This window comes from Octopus bimaculoides, chromosome 8 (assembly GCF_046866305.1).
Source record: "Octopus bimaculoides isolate indiv1 chromosome 8, ASM4686630v1, whole genome shotgun sequence".
Lineage (NCBI taxonomy): Eukaryota > Metazoa > Mollusca > Cephalopoda > Octopoda > Octopodidae > Octopus > Octopus bimaculoides.
Window position 1 is genome coordinate 56,967,364 of NC_142935.1, and position 24,089 is coordinate 56,991,452.

Sequence of the window (24,089 nt, forward strand, 5' to 3'; positions counted from 1 at the left end):
TAACGTGCAAGTGGCTGAGCACTCCACAGACACGTGTACCCTTAATGTAGTTCTCGGGTATATTCAGCGTGACACAGTGTTGACAAGGCTGACCCTTTGAATTACAGGCACAATAGAAACAGGAAGTAAGAGTGAGAGAAAGTTGTGGTGAAAGAATACAGCAGGGTTCGCCACCATCCCCTGCCGGAGCCTCGTGGAGCTTTAGGTGTTTTCGCTCAATAAACACTCACAACACCCAGTCTGTGAATCGAAACCGTGATCCTATGAACGCGAGTCCGCTGCCCTAACCACTGGGCCATTGCGCCTCCACTTACTACTATATAGTCACCTAAAACAATTAGTGAAAGCAAGTTATAAACTACTGGATCATTCACACTTGTGACTGATGGCTGGGCCTTTTTCTTTTTGTTCATAAACATAGCATAACCATTCCTTTTTGGAGTAGATTAGATTTATAAACATTTTAAAATGTAGCTTAACATAGCAATATTGTTTATGAAGTATTTTTGAAGTATAGGCACAGGCGTGGTGGTGTGGTTGAGTAGCTTGTTTTCCAGCCATATGGCCTTGGATTCAGTCTAACTGTGTGACACCTTGGACAAGTGTCTTCTATTATTGTCCCAGGCACCCCAAAATGCCTTGTGAGTGAATTTAATGGTGAGAAGCTCTAAGAAACATGTATACATATGCACGCATGTGTGTGTGTATGTGTATGTGTATGTGTACACCCTTGTCTTTACTTTATGGTTATAAACAAGCATCATCATCATACAGGTGATGTTTGTTTCCAGTCTTCTGTGCAAAATATGTCTGACCATGGGGAAAATATTACTTATCTTGAAAATAGTATCAGGCTGGTGATAGGAAAGGCATCTGACCATAGTAAATCTCCCAACAAATTCTGTCTGACCTCTACAAGCATGGAAAAGTGTATATTAAATGCTGGTGATTTACATTTAGTTGAAGGTGCTTCGTAAAAAACACTGGTGCTGGTATCATGTAGAATGATATCTGTTTTTAAAGATTGCTTAATATAGCAAAGCCATCAGTTTTCGATGTGTGTTTACATTCTGTATCTGTTTTTAAATGTAGCATTACTTTCTCCTTTGGCAATAGATTTTACATTCTACACATCTGTTTTTAACCATGCCCCAGCACAGCATTACCGCCTATTTCTAGAGTATATTTAGAGTCTGTGTATATGTGTTCAAATTAGCTTAACATGTTACCGTTTCTGGAATAGAATCACATTCTGTGTTGTTATTTAGACATGATTTAACATAGTCTTACCACCTGTTTCTGGAACAGAAATACAGTCTATATCTCTATTTAAACATACATTACCATCTGTTTCTGGAAAAGAGTATGGCAAGGGTAAAATTATGGCTTCTTATACACCCATTAAGGATAGAAATATATATTTTATGTGATTTCATGCACTGTCTAGATGTATCAGCTGTTTAAAGGAATGATACATTGTAATGCAATGTAAACATTCCATTTTGGTATATTAAGCTAATGTTGCCATACTTCCTCTATATTTTTTGTATTCTCTCTTTCTCTGTCATCATTCTCTCACTGTCTGGATGTGTGTAGAAGTGGTTGTGTGGTTAAGAAGCTTGCTTCCTTACTGCATGGTCTCAGGTTTGGTCCCACTGTGAAGCACCTTGTGCAAGCGTCCTCTACTATAGCCCTCAGCCAACCAAAGCCTTGTGAGTGGATTTTGGTAGATTGAAACTGAACGAAGCCCATGTGTATTTGTGTGTACCCTTGTCTCAACGTCATGTGGTGGTTGTAAGCATGTAGTATGGTCGTACAAGTGAAGTTGTTAGTTTCCTGTCTTTTGTGGAAAGCGTGTCTGGGCATGGTTAATATTATTCTGTTTAGAAAAAGGTGAGGGTTGGCAACAGGAAGAGTATCCCACTTTAGAACATCTGCCCTAACCAAAATTTAACATATGCAAGCATTGAAAAGTGGATGTTAAAAGATGATGATATATATATATATATATATATATATATGTATATATATATATATATATATATATATATATATACATACACACACTCTTTACTCTCTTTACTTGTTTCAGTCATTTGACTGCGGCCATGCTGGAGCACTGCCTTTAGTTGACCAAACCGACCCCAGGACTTATTCTTTGGAAGCCTAGTACTTATTCTATCGATCTCTTTTGCCAAACCGCTAAGTTACGGGGACGTAAACACACCAGCATCGGTTGTCAAGCGATGTTGGGGGGACAGACACAGGCACACACATATATACATATATACGACAGGCTTCTTTCAGTTTCCGTCTACCAAATCCACTCACAAGGCTTTGGTCGGCCCGAGGCTATAGTAGAAGACCCTTTTTCCAAGGTGCCACGGAACCATGTGGTTGGTAAGCAAGCTACTTACAACACAGCCACTACTTTAGAGTAACTTACAGAAACTCATTAGGTCCTGACTTACTGCTTTCAAAACTGATGCAATTTGTCAGACTCCCTGTGTTTAGCAAATGTTTAATTCTACATTCAAATGTTTCAAAGCCTTCCTAACATGAACAGCCTCAGTAATACTTGTATTATGGTAACCCTAGTGTAAGTATATATATATATATATATATATATATATATATATATATAAATAAAATGTACACACTGATACAATCAAACGAGTCCTGCCATTTCTCCTTAAAATGTTTAAAGCTCTAATTCTGACTCCCTTTCTCCTTACAGGTGCGACACATATCATCTACGAAAGTGTTTGCCATGAAGTTGCTCAGTAAATATGAAATGGTAATGTTGCATTCTGTTTTCATTTGGTTTCTTGGTCTCAGTCTTGAAAGCATTCTTTTTTGTTTTTTTGTTGCCGATCATTTTACCATATAACACTCATTAATTATACAACACATCTGTGTGTGCATGTGCAGGCAGGCAGGCACGCACACACACACACACACTCACTCACACACGCATGCATGCCCATGCACACACACACACACACACACATTTATTGATATTTTGCAGAACCCTTGTTATGCATAATCTATCAGATAAAACCTATTAAGAGTGTAGGGGTTTGTGAATTCTGATTTACTGGTGTTGTGGGCCTTATGTAAATTAATTAAATGCAGGTTTCCGTTATTTGTAGAGTATTGTATGTCCTCAAAAAAAACAACAAAAAAAAACAAACAAACAAAAAAACAAAATGATAAATAAATATAAATAAAATGAAAAAACAAAATGAAGTTCTAAACATTAATACTGAATGTGCCTTTTTCTTTTTGTTTTCTCTGACCAGATAAAACGTTCAGATTCAGCTTTCTTCTGGGAAGAAAGAGAAATTATGGCCAATGCCAACAGTGATTGGATTGTACAGGTAAGGCTGTCTGTTTCTTCTGTTCTTTGATCATTCTTCGTCTCATCTTTGTTGTTGAAATATAAGTAAACATTCCTCTTCCAATCACCCCATTCATTAACCAGTATTCATGAATCTTCGTCATTATCATTTGCCAGTCATCATCATTCATTAATCATCATTCATGATTACCATCATCCATTATTCATCATTCATCACTATTATTGCTGCCCTGTGATCAGGTGTTTTCGAAATGCAACAGCTTGTGTAATGATTTAAATGATTTTTTTTTACTAATGAAAAGGGGCAAGGGGCAAGAACTATTTTTTTGTATAAGGAATACGATCAGCTTTTAAGTTATTGAGCATATATTAAATAAAATATAGCTAGTTGTTGGGTCTTTGGTCAAATGTTCATGAAATGAGACCAGTTATTAACCAGTTATTTTTAAAAGTTGACTTGTTCTGGCCTTTTCTGTTGTTAAGCAGTTAATGTGGTCAACTATTGAAGTGAAAGTATAGCTTATACTAAAAAGCTAAGTGATGGTTAAATGTATCATTTAGTTTGTTATAGATTTTCTTTATCGGCCATAGACATGGCTGTAGGCAAAAGTATAGCTATAGACACAGGCATACATGTGTGGTTAAGAAGCTTGTTTTGTAACCATGTAATTTTGGGTTCAGTCCCACTGTGTGGATCCTTGAGCAAGTGTCAATTATAGCCCCAGGTTGACCAGTGCCTTGTGAGCAAATTTGGGAGATGGAAACTGTGTGGAAGCCTGTTGTGTGTGTGGCACATAAAAAGCACCCAGCACACTCTGTAAAGTGGTTGGCATTAGGGAGGGCACCCAGACATAGAAATCTTGCCACAACAGATAATTGGAGTCTGGACAGCTCCCTGGCTGGTCAGCTCCTGTCAAACTGTCCAACCCATGCCAACATGGAAAACGGACATTAAATGATAATGGTGTGTGTGTGTGTGTGTGTGTGTGTGTGTGCGTATGACTTCCACAGCTTGAAAACAAGTGTTGGTTTGTTTACATCCTTGTAGCTAAGCACTTTGGCAGAAGACACCGGTAGAATAAGATGTACCAGGCTTAAGTATTGGGGTTGATTTGTTCAAGTAAAACCTTCAAGGCGGTGTCCCAGCTTGATCGAAACAAGTTTAAGATAAAAGAAGATATTGTCACTTCTCCTTGCAATATATATCACTTTTATAACAGTCCTCTTCAAAACTGCTTAAACTTTCTTTTTTCAGTTACACTATGCATTTCAAGATGAACGTTACTTATACATGGTGATGGATTTTATGCCTGGAGGTGATCTTGTTAATCTTATGAGTAACTATGATGTTCCTGAAAAATGGGCCAAGTTTTATTGTGCTGAAGTTGTACTGGCATTAGATGCAATTCATTCTATGGGATTTGTCCACCGGTAAGTCTCTGTTCATGTAAATCACCAGCTTCACTCTCCTTTATTAATATATGTACCCTGGTGCCGATGTGTAGTGGGTGTCTGTCTGTCTCTCTGTATATACTTGTGTGTGTGTGTGTGTGTGTGTATATATATATGTATATATATAGTAATCCCTTGACTATTCTGAGTGTTACATTCTAAAAACCCCTGTGATAGGTGAAAATCCGCAATGTAGAAACAGTTCTGTACAGTATTTTTAAAAAATTATTTTTATAATTTGTTTATATTTATTTTATTATAAATGCAAAACAACACCACAGGGGAATCAACATAAGCTTAGATAATAAACTGTGATATGGCAAGGGATTACTGTATATGTATATAAGAAAAGATAATGGTGAAATCGACAGATAAACATCAATTTACTAACATAACTCCAATCTCGAATAACATCAGTTTCTTATAACCTACAATTGTTTCTATGTTCAATTAATTCAAATTGCAAATAATTAGATTAACAAAATGAATGTAGATATGCTGAGTCTGCCAATGATCCCTCAATCCATTAGGATATAGTTCCTTTTTGTGTTGATTTCTAACCTTGATGAAATGTTCAATTTACTATATTCAAAATGCATCTTTAATTTAATTATTTGTAATTTGAATTAATTGAATATAGAAACAATTGTAGGGGAGTTATGTTGATAAATTGATGTCTCTTTGTTGATTTCTCCATTTTCTTTCCTTATACATAAATGATAATATACCCATTTGCATCGATGAGAAGCTAACCTCTTTTAGTATTTCACCAATGCACGGGATTAAACTGGGGAACTTGGATACTAACAGCCCTTTAAGAGATATATATCCTCATAATAATAATATTTGTGTATACATATATATATATATATATATATATATATATATATACATATATATATATATATATATATATATATATATATATATATATATATATATATGTGTGTGTGTGTGTGTATGTATATATATACATATATATATATATATATACACATAAGTTCAAAAAAAGACAAAAAACAATAACAAAAAACGACGTGAGGACGTGATACGGATAGTGTTACTAGACGCTCGGGAAAGGAAAGAGAGAGAGTATGACGTTTCGGGCGGAGCCCTTCGTCGGAAACAAGGAAAGTTCAAAGATGGGAAAAACGGAGGAAGAAAAAATCAGCACCGATGTCCACAAGGTTACATTGTGGAAGGACCGGAAGAGGAAGTGGTGGAGGAAAAGTTCTTTCTAAGACAGGAGAGTGAAAAAGGGAGGTGAATATGTGTGCGTGCGCGAGGGTCTGCAAGTGTGTGTGTATGGAAACAGGTGAGTCTTCGCAACAGAAAAAGTATCTGACTTAGAATATATATCCTGCCTCAGTGAAGTTTCACCTGACCCATGTAAGCATGGAAAAAGAAACTTTAAAATGATGATGTTGGTGCACATGCATGTGTGTGTGTGTGTGTGTATGAATATGGCCATGCCAGCTTAGAACATGGTCATCAAAAGATCATCATCATCACCATCATCACCATCACCACCACCATCACTATCATCACCACCACCATCATCATCATCATCATCATCACCACCACCACCACCACCATCACCATCATCATCATCATCATCATCATCATGTGTATATAAGTATTGGTAATTGATTCTATGCTTTTAATTAGAGTAAATTTAGATATCACATTTAGATGCTTGTCTCATCTTAATTGTTGCCTGAAATTTCCTATCATTTCCTTTTTCCAGAGATGTGAAACCAGATAACATGTTACTCGATGCCCAAGGACATTTAAAGCTGGCAGATTTTGGTACTTGTATGAGGATGGACACCGTATGTTTTACATTGATTTTATTTTATGTCTTGATGATTTCCTACCTTTCTGGCTCAGACAAATTATATATAAATAGGCGCGGGAGTGGCTGTGTGGTAAGTAGCTTGCTTACCAACCACATGGTTCTGGGTTCAGTCCCACTGCGTGGCACCTTGGGCAAGTGTCTTCTACTACAGCCTTGGGCCGACCAAAGCCTTGTGAGTGGATTTGGTAGACGGAAACTGAAAGAAGCCCGTCGTATGTATGTATATGTATGTGTGTGTATATGTTTGTGTGTCTGTGTTTGTGCCCCCAACATTGCTTGACAACCGATGCTGGTGTGTTTACGTCCCCGTAACTTAGCGGTTTGGCAAAAGAGACCGATATAATAAGTACTAGGCTTCCAAAGAATAAGTCCTGGGGTCGATTTGCTCGACTAAAGGTGGTGCTCCAGCATGACCGCAGTCAAATGACTAAAACGAGTAAAAGTGTAAAGAGTATATATATATATATATATATATATATATATATATATATATATATATATATATATATATATAGTCATTATCTATAGATTTATAGATATCAAAACTTGATATTGAAATTGAAACCTTGCTGCAGCCTTTATGATATTATTGTTGGAGTTGTTGTTGTGCAACTTCAATCTGCCCTGCTTGATCTAATGTCTGGTGTCAAGATAGTTGCTTGAATAATTTAAATAGGCCATTCTTCTTTTTCATCTACAACTGTGTTGCTCACCGTGTTATAATGGTGCTGACGTTGCCTGGGAAGCAGTGGTAGTCCAGATATGCTTTATCTAGCTTGCTGTCTCTATGTATTTTGGGATATACAAATAATGTGTTCTGTTAGGCAAGACACATCTGTTCATTTGCTTCAGTCAGTTTCACTGAAGTTTGGTACAATTCCTGTTCCTTCATGGGTGAATAATAATTTGCAGTAGAAAAAGTGTTCAGATGTTCTCTTGCAAAATATAATGCCAATAATATTTAGCTGTCTGAAATTATCAAGATCTTACTCAATAAATTTCAGGGAGAAATTCTAAATGTTTAAAAAAAATAAATAATAATAATAATTTGGTATAGTCCAAGCTTTGTGAATGAAACTGAGTAGGTAGTTGAGTAGATGGAAACTGTCCAGAAGATCATAGAGTGAGCTGAGCCTGTTCATGGTTGGTGGTTGACAGACTAGACTTAATCTTTCTTCAGGTTTAACACTTCTCTTGGGTATCTTTGGTGGAGTCCTCTATGTTGTAAGCATTTGAATGAGGTCTCCAACCTAAAGAAACTCCATGAATTGTGGTTACTACTTTCCTTCTCTTATCTGTCTTGAAAACAGATTATTGGTGCTGCCTTTCTTTTGAGTAAACTGTTAAAATTCTATTAAAAATTGCATGGTATCACTTTATATATATATTGGATCATCCCATAAATAATGCAGTTTTTTTTATACTTGTTTTATTTTTTGAAATTAAGATAAATGAATGTCTTTTTTACTCTAAAATATACTCTCATTCATTTTCTACAATGCTCTTCCATCTATCTGGTAGACTTACAAGGCCCCTCTTCCAAAATTCACTTGTCCGTGATGAAAATTACTCCTCCAGTACTGTTCTGACCTTGTCTACAGAATTCATATTTTTTCTGTCCAAATGGTTTTGAAGACTGTGGAATAAATGCTAATCAGATGGGACAATATCTGGCAAATATGGTGGGTGGAGCATTGTTTCCTATTTAAACTGCTCCAGCCTTTGGAATGTCATCCTTGCTGTATGTGACTGAACATTATCCTGATGGAAGAACACCTTTCGTCTTGAAACCAAAGATGGTAATTTTTCTCTAGCGCTAATTTCAGCTGTTCAAGCTGCTTGCAGTAGATCTTCTTTACCATTTGGTTTGGGTTTAAAAGTTCAAAGTAGACTAAACCTTTCATATCCCACCAAACAGATAACAACACCTTACATGGGTGAAGACCGTCTTTAGCCTGGGATGCTGGTGTTGCTCCTTTCCCTTCCCACCGTCTTTGGTGCTTGACATTTTTTTTAGAGAACTCATTTTTTGTTATGAGTCACTATTCAGTCCAAAAAAGGTTCATTTGTGAGATGTGACAGCAAAGAAGAGCACATATTCATTCCCTGCTCATTAAACTTGGAAAGTTTGTGAGAAACCCATTGACCCAATTTGCTAACTTTTCCAATGGCACACAAGTGTTGATGAATGGTTGAATGATAATGGAATTTTGTTCCACTATGGTTTTCAGGGTGTCCTCATCAAGTTCTACAAATCTTGCAGGATGGGGTTCATCTTCTAGGTTGTAGTTTCTGGCTTGGAATTTCTGGCTTATGCTTAATGTCCAATCTTTATTTACTGCATTAATATTCCTCTCCACTTTCCATTGCATTGTTGCTTCTATTGAACTCAAAGTAAAGTATGCCAAATATGCTCCTTTGTCACTTCCATTATAGCTTTGAGAAAGTAACTTAAAATCAAACTGTACTCTTCAAAACTTGCCCTGAGAATCAGGACAAGGTAAAATTACTACCTGCTTTTATAGGAAGTTGATACAGGTACTTTATCTCATCTGTCTCTGACTTTCAGTTAATGCAATTGAAAAAACTGCATTATTTATGGGATGACCCAATACATACACACACAATATAAATTCTGTTGTGTGTGTGTGTGTGTGTGTGTGTGTGTGTGTGTGTGTGTGTGTGTAAAAGATTATAACAACCGTATTTTTCAAGTGATTTTCTTCAAACTGAGAACATACAGCGACTTTCTATTCATATTGTTGTCGCCTTATAGGATATTTTTTGGTTTTTACTGTCTCAATAAACCGATTAACTTTATTCCAGGATTTTATGGTCCGATCTGACACTGCTGTTGGCACACCAGATTACATATCTCCTGAGGTCCTGAAGTCACAAGGGGGTGGTGGCCACTATGGCCGAGAATGTGACTGGTGGTCAGTTGGAGTATTTCTCTTTGAAATGCTTTTTGGTAAGTCATTTTCCGATGTTATTTGTTTTGGCCAAGGTTTTGTAATATACTATCTATGCAATCACAGGGCTAGCACTGCTGATCCACAGAATTCCATTACAGCCTCAAAAGAATCTTGTGACTTAACTAGAAATAGCAATCACATCTCCCTCTCTCTCAAATCACATTGTATAAGTTTGAAAAAAGAAGGTCACTCTGGACTGTAATCTTAAATATATAAAAGGACAAGTTAGTCAAGGCTTACATGACTTTGGCCATAGATTTGTTCAATCTAGGTCTGACCTGGCCTAAACAACAATGAACCTTGTCGCTGAATGTTGTTATTGAATGGTTGATTGGTTTAGGGTGGTATATCTAGTTGTATAACATATGCAGTAAAAAATTTCTATAAATATGTGTGTGTGTGTGTGTGTGTGTGTATTTATCATTTTGCTGACATTTGATAAAAACGAAGACACTGATAATGACATGTAAGATATTCTGCAAATCGTGATTAGGTGTTTGGAACTTCATGGAGCTATGTATTCATCATCATCACCACCATCATCATCACCATCACCATCAGTTAATGTTAGTTTTTCCATGCTGTCATGGGTTGGAGGGTTCAACAGGAGCTGGCAAGCCAGAGAACTTTGCTAAACTCCAAAGTCTGGCATGATTTACGAGGGTTAGCTGAAAAGTTCATAGGCTGACCAAAATACTCTCATGGAAAGTGACCACATGGGGTTTATTTTCAACATAGTCTCCCTTGCAGTCCACACACTTCTTACATCAGTATTGCAGTGCTTAGACCTCACTGGTGAAGGTGGTTTCATCCTGTTGGTCAAAAAAAAGAAAAAAGGTCATCAGCTGCAGATCTGACATCATTATCACTGCAATACTGTTTTCCAGCCATGTATTTTTTCATGCTGGGTAATAGATGGGGCCAAATCAGGAGAATAGGGAGGGTGATGAACTAGTTCAAAGCGACAGTCACACATGGAAGCCATTGAAACCAAGGACTTGTGTGCTGGAACACTGTCCTGATGAAACAAGACCCCTTTCATCAGTTTTCCTAGGTATAGGCACAGTAGTGGCTGTGTGGTAAGTAGCTTGCTTACCAACCACATGGTTCCGGGTTCAGTCCCACTGCGTGACACCTTGGGCAAGTGTCTTCTACTATAGCCTCTGGCCGACCAAAGCCTTGTGAGTGGATTTGGTAGACGGAAACTGAAAGAAGCCTGTCGTATATATGTATATATATATATATGTTTGTGTGTCTGTGTTTGTCCCCCCACCATCGCTTGACAACCGATGCTGGTGTGTTTACGTCCCCGTAACTTAGCGGTTCGGCAAAAAGAGACCGATAGAATAAGTACCAGGCTTACAAAGAATAAGTCCTGGGGTCAATTTGATTCGACTAAAGGCGGTGCTCCAGCATGGCCGCAGTCAAATGACTGAAACAAGTAAAAGATTAAAAGAGTATACATACATATATGTCTGTTTATGGGCAACTGCCCTGTTAAATTACTATGTGTCCGTTTCATTTTGTGCCTATTAAAACGAAATGTTTTGCTGTTTTATCCCTAGGTGACACACCCTTCTATGCAGACTCTTTGGTCGGTACCTATGGTAAAATTATGGACCACAAAAACTCACTTCAGTTTCCTGATGATGCTGAAATATCATCTGAAGCCAAAAGTTTGATAATTGCTTTTCTTACTGACAGGTAATCTTTAAACGTTTATCACCATCATATCATCAGAAAGAAAATTTTCTTCCATCACTTTTATCATTTTCATTATTATCACGACATCTGGTAGAGTGGTAAAATAGTATGGAATCGGTAATGTCTTGAAGTATTTATTCAGGTTTTTGTTTTTCATTCCTGTATCAAAATCTCACCAACAGTTAATTTTGACTCTTCTGTGGTTGATAAAAATAAATACCAGGCATGTCTTGGAGGTTGATTCAATCACCATCACTTTCACTTTCCCATACAAATCCGTGAGCTTGTGGCAATAGGAGTGCTGGGGTCAACCTTGCCTTTCATCCTTCCTGGTTTAATAAAATAAAGTGCCATTCAAGTACTGACAGTAGTACTTGTCAAGTACTGGTAGTAGTCATCTACTCTTTCTCTCAACTTTCTGTTGTCATCGTTACCATCATCATCATCATCGCTGCCGCCGCCAGTAGTAGTAGTAATAGTAGTAGTAGTGGTGTTATTATTATCATTTAAGGCATCAAGCTGGTAGAACTGTTAACATGCTGGGCAAAATTCTTGGCAGCATTTCGTCCATCATTAGATTCTGAGTTCAAATTCTCCCAAGGTCAACTTTGCCTTTCATCTATTTGGTATTGATAAATCAAGTACCAGATGAATACTGGGGTCGATGTGAACTACACTTTTCTTCTTGAGGAATTATATGCAATAGTGTGTACCTACCTCCTCTACAGCAAGACACCTTTTTCTGTCTCTGACACACTCTAACCTTTCATCATTCGGCACAATATTACCTCCTCCAATGCCCCCTCCTCTGGATCTTTGTCTTGCAAGTTACTTGGTAACCCTGCCAGTTCTGGTGCCATGTAAAAAAACATCCAAACCACACTGCAAAGTGGTTGGCATTTGGAAGGGCATTCAGCTGTAAAAATCATGCTAAAATCAACCTCATTTGTGCTGGTGCCACGTAAACAGCACCGAGTCCACTCTGCATTGTGGTTGGTGTTAGGAAGAGCATCCAGCTGTAAAAAACCATGCCAAAACAGACACAGAAGTTCAGTGTAGTCTGCCTAGCCAGCTCCTGTCAAACTGTCCAACCCATGCCAGCATGGAAAGCGGATGTTAAACAACCGTGATGATGATGATGATGATGATGAGCACAGTGTCGCAGTGAGTTGCTGGTTAATGGACGGCTTTTTTTTTCTTCTTACAATACAACTGTTGCACCATCCTAAATATTTTACTGTATCTTTAGAGTTTAAGATCTCCTGAGGTCAACTTTACTGTTCCTCTTCATGAGGTCAACAAAATTACAGTCATTATCATTTTACTGTCCCCTTTTCTATGTTTGCATGGGTTGGATAGAGTTTATCGAGGCAGATTTTCTATTGCTGGACGCCCTTTCTGTCATTAACCCTCTCCTGTTTCTAAACGAGGTAATGTTTCCCTACAGCCAGACATGTTTACAAAGAATATTGGGAAGGAATGACACTGCTTGTATGACAGTGACAATCATTTACAACTATCACATGATGTCAATACAAGGACACACATATGAACACGTATACACACATATATAAGTATCAGCAGTGTTGTGATGTTAATTCAATCAACTAGACTGCATTTCTTCAGAAAAAAAATTATGCTTGTACCCAAGAAAGATATAATTGTGTGTTTATTTTACTAGACTTTGTGATAAGGTTCATTAACTGATATCATTAGGGTTTCACTATTCACTTTTAATACCTATGGTTTCATGTTTAATTAATAAATGTTATTGTCTCAGTGCAGTGTCAGGCAGACTGGTAACTGTGATTAACTGTTAGAATTGTCATTACTGTGATTAACTTGTTTGTCATTGCATCACAGCAATGTTAATCCATTACCTGTGTATTTTACTTTTGATAATAGGCTTACAAGATTGTATCAAATTGCCAGTACATGTCTTGTTTAAACAAGTAAATGTAGAAATGTAATGTGGATTACAATGATTTTGTTTTTTTTTTTGTTTTGTTTTATATATTTTCTACACTGCTATAATGGGCAGAATGGCTGTGATGTTATGGTCATAACTTGAAACCTGAAACCTGTCCACTGGCTAGTAATAGGTTCTACTCTTATTTTGTATTTGACTGTTTTGCATAGTGCTTCTCAAAGGGAAGGTGTGTGGGTTTGTGGTTAAGATATTCAGCTCATGTGAGTTTCATTCCTGGCACCACATTGTGTCCTTGAGCAAGACACTTTATTTCAAGATGCTCCAATCCATTCAGCTGGCAAAAATGAATTGCAGCTGTAATCCATAAGGCCAGCCTTGTCACATTGTGTGTCATGCTGAATCTCCCTAAGAACTACATCAAGTGTACATGTGTCTGTGGAGTGCTCAGCCGTTTGCATGTTAATTTCATGACCGATGGAATGCCTGTTTAGTTCTCAAAGTGGACAGTACCTTCTTTTGTAGTAGGGTGGAGTCGGTGGAAAATTTTATACGGCTACTGGGGGAGAAAGGGATTGGTGGGAGCAGTAGATGCATTTGCCAATGCAGGTGTGGTTATAGACACAGATGTGAGTTGTAGGTTCAGGTGTGGCTATGAGGTAAGAAGTTTGCTTTCCAGTTACATGCTTTCAGGTTCAGCCCCATTGTGTGGCAACATGGGCAAATGTCTTCTACTACAACTCCAAGCCAACCCAAGCCATGTGAATGGATTTGGTAGGGGAGCTCCGAAAGGGGTCTCAAGGAATAATGCCCCTGCCTTCCTGAGCTAGTTTTCCATCACAAGCATAGCGGGGCTTCGAAAGGGGTCTCAGGGAGTAGTGTCCTTGCTTTCCTGAGTTAGTTGTCCACCACGTTTCTTAAAAATCGTGGTAGAGGCCTTGGTTTTGGGACCACTCATGTTTAGAAAGTGAGGTTGGAGGTAAGCAAGGGCATGCTCCCCGTAGAAAATCCAGCTTCAAAAAAGCCTCATGATAGCAAAGGAGAATGGGCACCAACCAGCCCAAAGGTTGGGGTGGGTTGCACCTGCCTACCTCGGTTACTATGGCATTGAGGTAAATCTGGCCATCCTTATTAACGAAGACAAAACCTGGATTTAAAACACTGGATGATGATGATGATGATGAATGATATTTTGAAATAATTTAATACATACACTTCAGGTTTGCATAATATTTAATAGGTAATGCACCCATAGCATATACCTTCCTCAGTTAAAGCGTTTCAAAATTTTGAAATGCTTTAATGGAGTGAAGTTTACATAGTGGATGTCTTTCCCAATATATATTATGCAAACCTGAAATGTACATATCAAATGATTTCAAAATATCACTATTTTGGTTTGACTTCATTATTACAACTTATATGACTTGATACCAGTACAAACTTAGCTAATATTGAATCCACTCATGCCGACATTCATCATCATCATCATCATCGTTTAATGTCTGCTTTCTATGTTAGTATGGGTTGGACGATTTGACTGAGGACTGGTGGACCAGATGGCTACACCAGGCTCCAATCTGATTTGGCAGAGTTTCTACAGCTGGATGCCCTTCCTAACGCCAACCACTCCGAGAGTGTAGTGGAGGCTTTTACGTGCCACCGGCACAAAGGCCAGTCAGGAGGTACTGGCAACGGCCACGCTCGAAATGGTGTATTTTCTACCAACAATTTAGAGCTGTTTGTTATATTTGATCTGAGTGAGAAATTCTGGTTTTGTTTGTTGCGAATAAAATAATTTGTGTGTGTGTGTGTGTGTGTGTGTGTGTGTGTGTGTGTGTGTGTGTGTGTGTCTTTGTCTTGACATTGCATGATAAGTAGAAGCAAGTGTCACCATCATGCAAATGGTGTCCTTGGTTGCCAGCCTTCTGTGTAAACATTGTCTTGTCATGGGGAAATTCTAGCTTACTTGGGAACAGGTGCAGGTTGACTACAGGAATGGCATTCAACCATAAAAAATGCACTTCAGTAAACTCTGTCCAATCCAGACAAGCATGGAAAAGTGAACATTGAAATGATAATAATGAATGAATGAGGAAAGTATATTCTAGTTATATTCTGTGTCTTTCTGCATTACCCAAACATTTACTACACATTCCTTCTTGCGAAATTATATGCAATTGCACAATGTGGCAGTGAGTTGCTGGTTAATTGCATGTTAGTGAATGAATGCCTTTTTTTTTCTTTACAATGCAACAACCGCACTGTTCTTGATATTTAATTTGTACTCTATGGGTGTAGAGTTTCCATAACTAATCAAAAAGATACGTATTCTATCGTACATGTTTACATAAATCTTCCTCTCATACAAGCTCATTTATACATATGCACACACACATGGCTTATAATTAAGTCAGTATAATATATCTATTTTTTTTTTTGTTTGTTTCTTGTTTACTTGTTTCAGAACTGAGCGATTAGGAAAAAATGGTGTTCAAGAAATCAAGCAGCACCGATTCTTTACCAGTGACCAATGGGACTGGGATACGATCAGACAGAGTAAGTCATTCCATCTTTTACATATGGTTATGTTGAAATGAAAATATATTTCTCTTGTTTAGAATAAATGATAGTGACAATAATATAAATAATAGAAATGATAGTAAACCTAATTACAAGATTCTCTTTGTGTGTGAAATAACATTTTATAGTTCTCATCATGCTGAGTTTTTGATATTTTTCTTTCCCATTGAGTTAGTAAATACCAGTAATATACTCAGGTTGATTCAACCAATGTAATATTGTGTTAGAAAAAGGCCTTATGTTTGGTCATAATTATTTATTATAATGTTCCTTGCCAGTTAATGACTACTTTATTACTCTGTTACTCTCTCCACTAGCATCCTATCACAAATATCTTTTCCTCTCATCTTACTTTCCATCATGTCCTACCTAAAATAATTGCATACTTTCTCCTCTACAGTTATTAGGGTCACTTTATATCTTTGAATTTGCAAATTATGAAGTGGGTTTTCACTGGTGCTGATACCATGTAAAGTGGTTGGTGCCACAGAGCACACCCAACTGTAGGAACTATGCCAAAATAAACACTGGAGCAGGATGCAGTTCTCAAACTCATCAGATCCTGTTGAAACATCCAGCCCATGCCAACATGGAAACTGGATGCTAAATGATGATGATGATGATGATGTATTTCCTTCTGCAGCTTGGCGACGTTGTACCTAGTTTCAGTTTTCACCAGTGAACATTGAACCTATGATCAATTTTAACTGGGTAATGTTGAATCTGAATCTATGTTCCAGTACCACATAAAAAGCATGCAATGCACACTGTAAAGTGGTTGGCATTAGGAAGGGCATCCATCCATTGAAACCATGCCAAGACAGACAGCTGGAGCCTGGTGCAGCCCTCTGGCTTGCCAGCTCCACGTCAAACCATTCAATTCCAGCCAGTATGGAAAACAGATGTTAAATGATGATAATGATGATCTGTAGTGATGCGTTTCCTTGTTGTCCATGGTTGTTGTGAGCAGGAAAGGACATCTACATTTAGTTATGTCATGATACTATTTTGTTGTTGAATTGTTATTGTATTGTTGTTATTTGCTGTAATTAATACTACTATGTTATGTTTAGTTTTATATTTTGTTTTAGTTTAGTAGGTTATAAATTGCAGATATGAAGATATATTCTGGCAATTTGGTGGGTGAATAGTCATTGTAAACTATCTTAAATGTTAGAAACAGATAGAAATAATTGCAACTGAATGAGTTGCGATGTTAGTGCGTCAAATATTAATGTATGTTCCTTCATTCTTTGTTGCAGCTGTACCTCCGATTGTGCCAGAGCTTTCCTGTGATGTTGATACAAGTAACTTTGATGAAATAGAAAAAGATGAAACACCTCCAGAAACTTTCCAATCCCCAAAAGCTTTTGCTGGAAATCATTTACCATTTATTGGTTTTTCATACACCAGAGATTTTCAGTAAGTGTTAAAAAAAACATAATTGAAGTTTTATGAGCGTAGGTTGATACAAATGGATATTTGCTGTGAAGGTAAGGTGTTGAACTATAGACTAGAACAATTCTTTTTTTGACTACTACTTTTAGCACTTCAAATGACCATGTAGAGCAGTGGTTCTCAACTGAGATCCATATGGCCCTTTGAAGGGGTCTATTTTAGATTTTGTTATTAAAATTTATGCAATAAATTGGTTCTACAATACACAAAATGTTTCAACAAATTTTTTTCTTACAATTACTAATAATATTTAATTATAAAGATATAAGACTTTTCAAACAATGAATAGTTATGAGGGTTCAGTGGAGTAAAATAGGGATCAAAGGAGGTGCACAGGTAAAAGAAGTGGTTGAGAGGCACTGATGTAGAGAGCTTCTTGTAATTTAAAGATGGTATTTAGTAGAAGTGCATGGCTCAGTGGTTAGAGCATTAGGCGCACAATCATGAAGTAGTGAGTTTGATTCACAGACTGGGATGTGTTGTGTTCTTGAGCAAGACACTTTATTTCACATTGCTCCAGTTCACTTAGCTGTGGAAATGAGTTGTGACATCACTGGTGCCAAGCTGTATCAGCCTTTGCCTTTCCCTTGGATAACATTGATGGCGTGCAGAAAGGAGGCTGGTATGTATGGGCGACTGCTGGTCTTCCATAAGTAACCTTGCCCAGACTTGTGCCTTGGATGTTAACTTTCAAGGTGCAATTCTATGGTCATTCATGACTGAAGAAGGTCTTTATTTAGTGGAAATATATTGAAAAGGAGTTGGGCTCATACTAGGACACTCCTTTGAATTTATGTAGATTAAAATAAGAAATATTGTGGAATGTTTAAATTAGGATTGTCCATTCACTGTACTTGCTAGTACTGTTCAACATGTTTTTATCAATTTCATATTTTGAAAATTGTTTACAATCACAGTATACAGTCACTCAGATATGTGGCCTTTATTTTATAAAATACTTGTCAAATTTGCATACTTCATTGCCCATATTCAATTTCTGTTATATTTTATGATAAGAAATATGCTTTTTGGTAAAATTATTGGCTGAAATGTTTCAATATATTTTGCTTTTTTTTTTTTCCAGTCATGATTCTATAACCCTTGTCAATGAGGTAAATATCTTTAGTTTCCTTCTATAGTGTGTGACCATCAATGTCTATCTTCAATTTGGGTTTCATTTTAATTTTACTGTGAAAATGTAACTTTTACTGTTTTAACTGGAACGTAATATACACATATACATCAGCATTTACCTAAACTGAAAATTAAATTTGTTGTCATAGAATGGATTTTTAGTAGAAAGTGGGTTATACATCTTTAGGGGAAACGCTTGCTTGTTTAATTTTACGCATGCGCAGGCGTTACTACAGATTAAAAACTATAAAAAAAGTCAAAACAAAACCTGATTGACTGAAAAAATGATTGTGTGTCTTGTGAAATTCGTTTCCAGCTATGTACCCCTTTCAAGGATTTTCAATAGTAGTATAAGCTAATAGTTTTTGGAACACTTGAACAACTAACATTTCTTTGTAATTTTGGCACAAGGCCAGCAATTTTAGGGGTGGGGCAAGTTGATTATATCAACCCTAGTGCTTAACTGGCACTTATTTCAGTGACCCCCAAATAGATGAAAGGTAAAGTTAGCTTCTGCAGCATTTGAACTTGGAATGTAAAAGAGCTCAAAGAGATGCCACTAAGCATTTTGTCTGGCACAGTAATGATTCTGCCAGCTTCCAGTCTTTGAATGACTAATAATGCTGAGTGATTGTTTACAGTTATCATCTGTTGAATTATTTACAGTTATCATTTGTTATTAACAACTGAGTTCTGCTAAGTTACTTGCAGTCAACATCTGTGGAGTTACTTGCAGTCAATGTCTGTTCAAGCTGCTTGCAGTTGATGTCTGTTAGTATGTTACATATCAGAGAAAATGAGTTTTTTTAGCTTAATGTTTTATCCAGTTCTAATGAAACACAAAAATGATTCAAACTGTATCTTTTTAATGAATTGAATTGATTTTTATGTAGAAAAAGTGTTTGAACTTTGATTGTAATTTTTATTTATGATTTTATTCAGCAGGACAAGGAATCTAATTCTCGATTAAAACAACTTGAGGAACAGTTACGTTCTGACCGTATAGTGAGGGATGAGATTGAAAAAAAATATACGTAAGTTGCTTAGTTTGGCACATCAATGACATAACACTAGCTATGTGTGGATGCTTGATTGCAATAATACTTGTGGAAATGCATTCAAATGACTTTTAGAGATCAAGTATTATGAATGGCACTAAGTTTAGAATCAGAACATTCAAAATTTATATGTTGCTTTGCAAACCTTTTTAACTTTTGTTCATAGAATTTTCAACAGCCAAAGTACCCTCATTATTAAATAACAAAAAATAGTTTGTGCTTGTAAAAACCTACTGTCCCAGCATTATAATGTTTCACATTTCCATTCGTCGGACAGTTTTCTTTAAACAAAATTGTCTGACGAATGGGAACGTGAAACTCTGAGTAACAGTTTTTGTGATATTTCTGCTGCTTTTCAATAAAGTATATACACACACACTCATCACACACACACACACACACACACACACGTATATACACACATACACATATGTATTTATGTGCATCTATATTTCAATTTTTAATATCTTCAAGGCAATCAATGAAAGAACTTGATCGGTTATCTGCAGGGGAAGCCACATTACGAAGAGAAACACGTAATTTGGAACGTAATATTGGTTTAATAAAACATGACTTAAAGGAGGTAAGCTTTTCTACTTACTATTTTCATCCTCATCCCTGTGTATGTTTTCAGCTTTGAAGGTATATTATAATATCTTTCAATTTAACGAAAACAAAATATCTGCTTGGATTATAATATTTCCTTCCTGAGAGTTCAACATCTATTTTCCTCCATCTTTGCATGGGTTTGGTTGGTTTTTAAATTCTTACATTTGCATATGAAGGCTAATTGACCAATCCATAAAGAAAGGTAAAGTTGCTGTGGAGTCCAAAAGTTCAGTTTTTGCATAAATGTATACACTCAAAGTTCTTGAATATTCTTGAAACTGTGTACAGTATGTGAACATTCTCTGCAGTTTGTGGCATTGGGTAGCTAGGACAACTTTTCACCACGTTTTTACCAGACATAACTAGATACTATTTTGTTCATTCAGAATTGTACTTGAAGAGGTAGCAGTTTTTGATGATTATTTTCATCTGATGGGATAATTGCAAGAGACCAAGAACAGACATTATTTGACATTTTTCAGTTTAAAGAAATCTTTTCAGAGTTCTATCTTCTGTTATTCTGTAAGCAACATGAAAGCTAAGGACGGCTTTTGATCTGATCAAGCCATGTTAAAAGTTAATGGAAATGTTAAAAGTAGAGTTATGATTTGAATCTTTTTCAGAATCAAAAGTAACCATGAAGCTAGTGTCTGCATTTGGTTTCTGTGAAATTACATGAATAAGAGGTTGAGAATACTCCCTGGGATAAGATGCTAGTCTGCTGCAGTTTACTTTTCTCACATGAGGATTTCAACTTAACTCTCCAAACCATTGCAACACTCAGCAGTTTTGCAATGTGACACCCTTACTTTTAACATCAGTTATACTGTCTGTAATACTTATTCAGAACTAAATGGACTTGGCCATTGGGAATTAAGTGTTTTGGTCATAAACATAATGCTGCACTAATGACTGGTTACAGACTGTTGACCTGTTGGCTGGTTGTCCAATAATCATTTGGCTCAGCTACCTATGCTTTCTGCACTTCTGTAACTATCACTACTACTCTTTGCACTGCATTTTTATTATTGTTGGTAATGGAGTAGGCAATATAATGCAGTGGTATTTTTCATTAAAGAGAGTTGGTATATCAGCTTTGATTGTTGCTGGAATAGTTGTTACTAATGCCTTTGGAAAAGACAGAAATCTTATAACGTTCTTAACTATATGGCATATCTTCACTTTTATAAATCTCATATATCTTTGTGAAAACATATTCCTTATTTTCTTCAAATTTCAGGCAAACCGGAAGTATGAAATTGAATTGGAACTCCGCAAGAAGAAAGAGAGTGACCTTGAAAATTTGGAAAAACAATTTCTTCAAGAACAAGCTGACCGACTTGCTTTACAGGGCAACAGTACTCAGACTAGTGACAAGATATTAGAGTTGCAAAATAAAGTAAGCAAATTTTCTATATCAGTGCATAGTATATGTTGACTTGAAGATCCATTACACTCTAAAAAATCTTTCCTGAATTCTTTTAGGTAGGCTTTTGCTAAATTCTTTATGCTACTTGGGCAACAAACGCCCACTAGATGGAACCTGATCCTACAAAACACCTTGCATTTTTTATGTTAAACACTTGTAAGTCTTCTATGATATTTAAACAACACATTTTTAGAACCCTACCTTCCATTAACTGTCACTGTTGAAGATTTACAAGTCTGATTGTTTTACTTATACCTTTGTCAGTTGTAATTCAATAGTGTTACCATTTCCATTACTAATACCTTGATGGTGGATTTCAAGAAGCGCTGTGTAACATAACACACTCTACATCATTTGTAGGTAGAAAGCACCCACTACACTCTTGGAGTGGTTGGGATTTGGAAGGGTATCCAACTCATGCCAAATCAGATTGGAACTTGGTGCAGCTCCCCAACTTACTAGTTTTCAGTCAAACTGTCCAACCCATGCCAGCATAGAAGACTGACGTCAAATGATGATGATGATGATGATCACTTTTATATATCTGGGTTGAGTTCTTGTGATTATAATGGAGTCACTTATGCCTTTGACATTAACTAAATAGTACCAATATGAGACATATGGTATTCCTCATAGTAAATTCCATTAACAGACTTAATGTAGAGCCTCCTCCTTTTAAGAAAATATTTCTAACTCACAAATCTTCACTTTTGGTTGATTTACTATGGATATTAACTGATATATAAAGCATGATGACTTTGTTAACATAGTTGTGACGGCATCAAACTCGATAAGTTGCAATTTGATTGTGATCTTTTTGTCATTAGATCTTGATGCTCTCTATAAGACTTAAGAAATAATCTCCAAATTGGTGTGAAGGAAGGTTAGAAATACTTATAGAATTAACTAATTCATATGCTTCTATGGTGTTATGGAACATTACTCTGTAGTTCATTTAATCAAATAAAATCTTCAAGTCTTGAATTTCCTTTACATTATGTGATTTGTATTTTATCAAAGTTTAATGCATAAAGTCCTGTGAAGACTTGTTAATGTTCATTTATTTGGGATTTAAACAATTTAAATATATTTTGACTAATTTTCTGTTTACTCTTGCCATCAATGTTTTGTTTTATTGATACTTGCCAGTATTTGATTAGTTTTCAAGATATTGGAAATGTTTGATATTAATTGTAATATTTTCTGTTGCAGCTTCAAGAAGCTGAAGAAGAAATACGAACAAGCACAGAGTCAGTGAATCGGTTTAAGAAGATGTGTTCAGAATTACAACAGGTAACATGTTAGGCATGCTATAATTATTTGGACACTGATTTTCCACATTGCTTGAATTCAGATATCACTAGACACTGTCGAAGTAATGGATGTTAGAAACTGTCTCTAGTTACAGAAATGGTATTAAGATGTTCTCTTTGGAGCGATTTGCATAAATAATTTTCATCCTTTACTACAATTCTGCTCTTTATTACCAAACATTAAGCAAACCACCTCTTTCCTGCCTTTACTCTTACAGTTCTGCAAGTGATGCATTATGTTCTATCCTGGAAAAGTCATTTTAGTTGATCCTGTTAACCTCAAAAGGGAAAAGAATAATTATCTTAGCCTCAGAGCATTCAAGTTTTGAATCAGTTTGTAGAATTAAAAAAAAAACAAAACAAAACAAAGATAAAACCAAAAGACAAAATTTATTTCTGATTAATATTCCTCTGTGTAATGTTAATGTTTCAGAAGGAATACATCTTTCTTGTAATGAATATACGTTATTAGTGTGAAAAATTTAGTTCAAGATATTTCCAATCCATTTGGTGTTTGAAAGGTTTTTTAGCTGCTTTCATATTTTAACCATCAACACTTTTACTTGACTATGAAAATATTTTCTAAATGTTATCTCTCTTTAAGTGATGCTATTGCTGTTTGTTATTTGATTGTTAAGTTCTGTTTAAGGTTATCATTACTAAATAGCTCCTGTCAGCTATATAAGCAATAGAGTCCATATTATACAGGGTTGGCCAAAAGTTACCTGATAGTAAATCAAAACCATTTAATTCTAAGATTCAAACAAAAAATTATTTTATATGAGACTTTGCTAATCAATGGACAAATATTGAAAAAATAAATAAATAAATAAATAAAACGGTGATTTTAACTCACAGCATTCAATTATTAAACGTTCATAATTGGAATGAATAAATAAAATTGAATTTTAAGTATTTATGGAATTTTGATTTACTATCAGGTGACTTTTGGCCAACCCTGTATATGAATATATATACACAGACAAGCTTTTATCGCTCTCATAGGTTATTTGCCCTTGAACTGAGTTGTCTGCCAATGAAGCCAGTAAATTATTGACCATACGAGTTATCTTCCCCTGAACACTCAAGCGTTTTATTATTTAACTCCATTCAAAACTGTTACCTCTTTATGAGTTTGAACGTTTTCAAGGAAATTATCCCCACACCTCTCTCTTATCACTCACAAATATCGCCTGTTTAGTTTCTGCTTGCTGTATTACAGCTTAAA

General features: G+C 36.1%; 1 protein-coding gene across 4 annotated transcripts in view; it reads left to right on the plus strand.

Moving 5' to 3' along the window:
- LOC106876226 (rho-associated protein kinase 2) overlaps window positions 1-24,089 on the plus strand; it is a 204,815-nt gene that overhangs the window by 107,853 nt on the left and 72,873 nt on the right. For 3 of the 4 annotated variants that reach the window (XR_001410211.3, XM_014924703.3, XM_089356531.1), the window contains exons 4-16: window positions 2,738-2,797; window positions 3,303-3,380; window positions 4,617-4,792; window positions 6,561-6,645; window positions 9,498-9,642; window positions 11,212-11,350; window positions 15,745-15,836; window positions 17,123-17,282; window positions 18,403-18,430; window positions 19,395-19,486; window positions 19,985-20,093; window positions 21,360-21,518; window positions 22,761-22,841. Coding sequence is in view for 3 of the 4 variants with exons in the window: in XM_014924703.3 (XP_014780189.1) it covers window positions 2,738-2,797; window positions 3,303-3,380; window positions 4,617-4,792; window positions 6,561-6,645; window positions 9,498-9,642; window positions 11,212-11,350; window positions 15,745-15,836; window positions 17,123-17,282; window positions 18,403-18,430; window positions 19,395-19,486; window positions 19,985-20,093; window positions 21,360-21,518; window positions 22,761-22,841 (1,404 nt within the window). In the remaining variant the exon portion in view is untranslated. The remainder of the gene's footprint in view (window positions 1-2,737; window positions 2,798-3,302; window positions 3,381-4,616; window positions 4,793-6,560; window positions 6,646-9,497; window positions 9,643-11,211; window positions 11,351-15,744; window positions 15,837-17,122; window positions 17,283-18,402; window positions 18,431-19,394; window positions 19,487-19,984; window positions 20,094-21,359; window positions 21,519-22,760; window positions 22,842-24,089) is intronic. The other variant, XM_014924712.3, reaches the window with a different exon arrangement.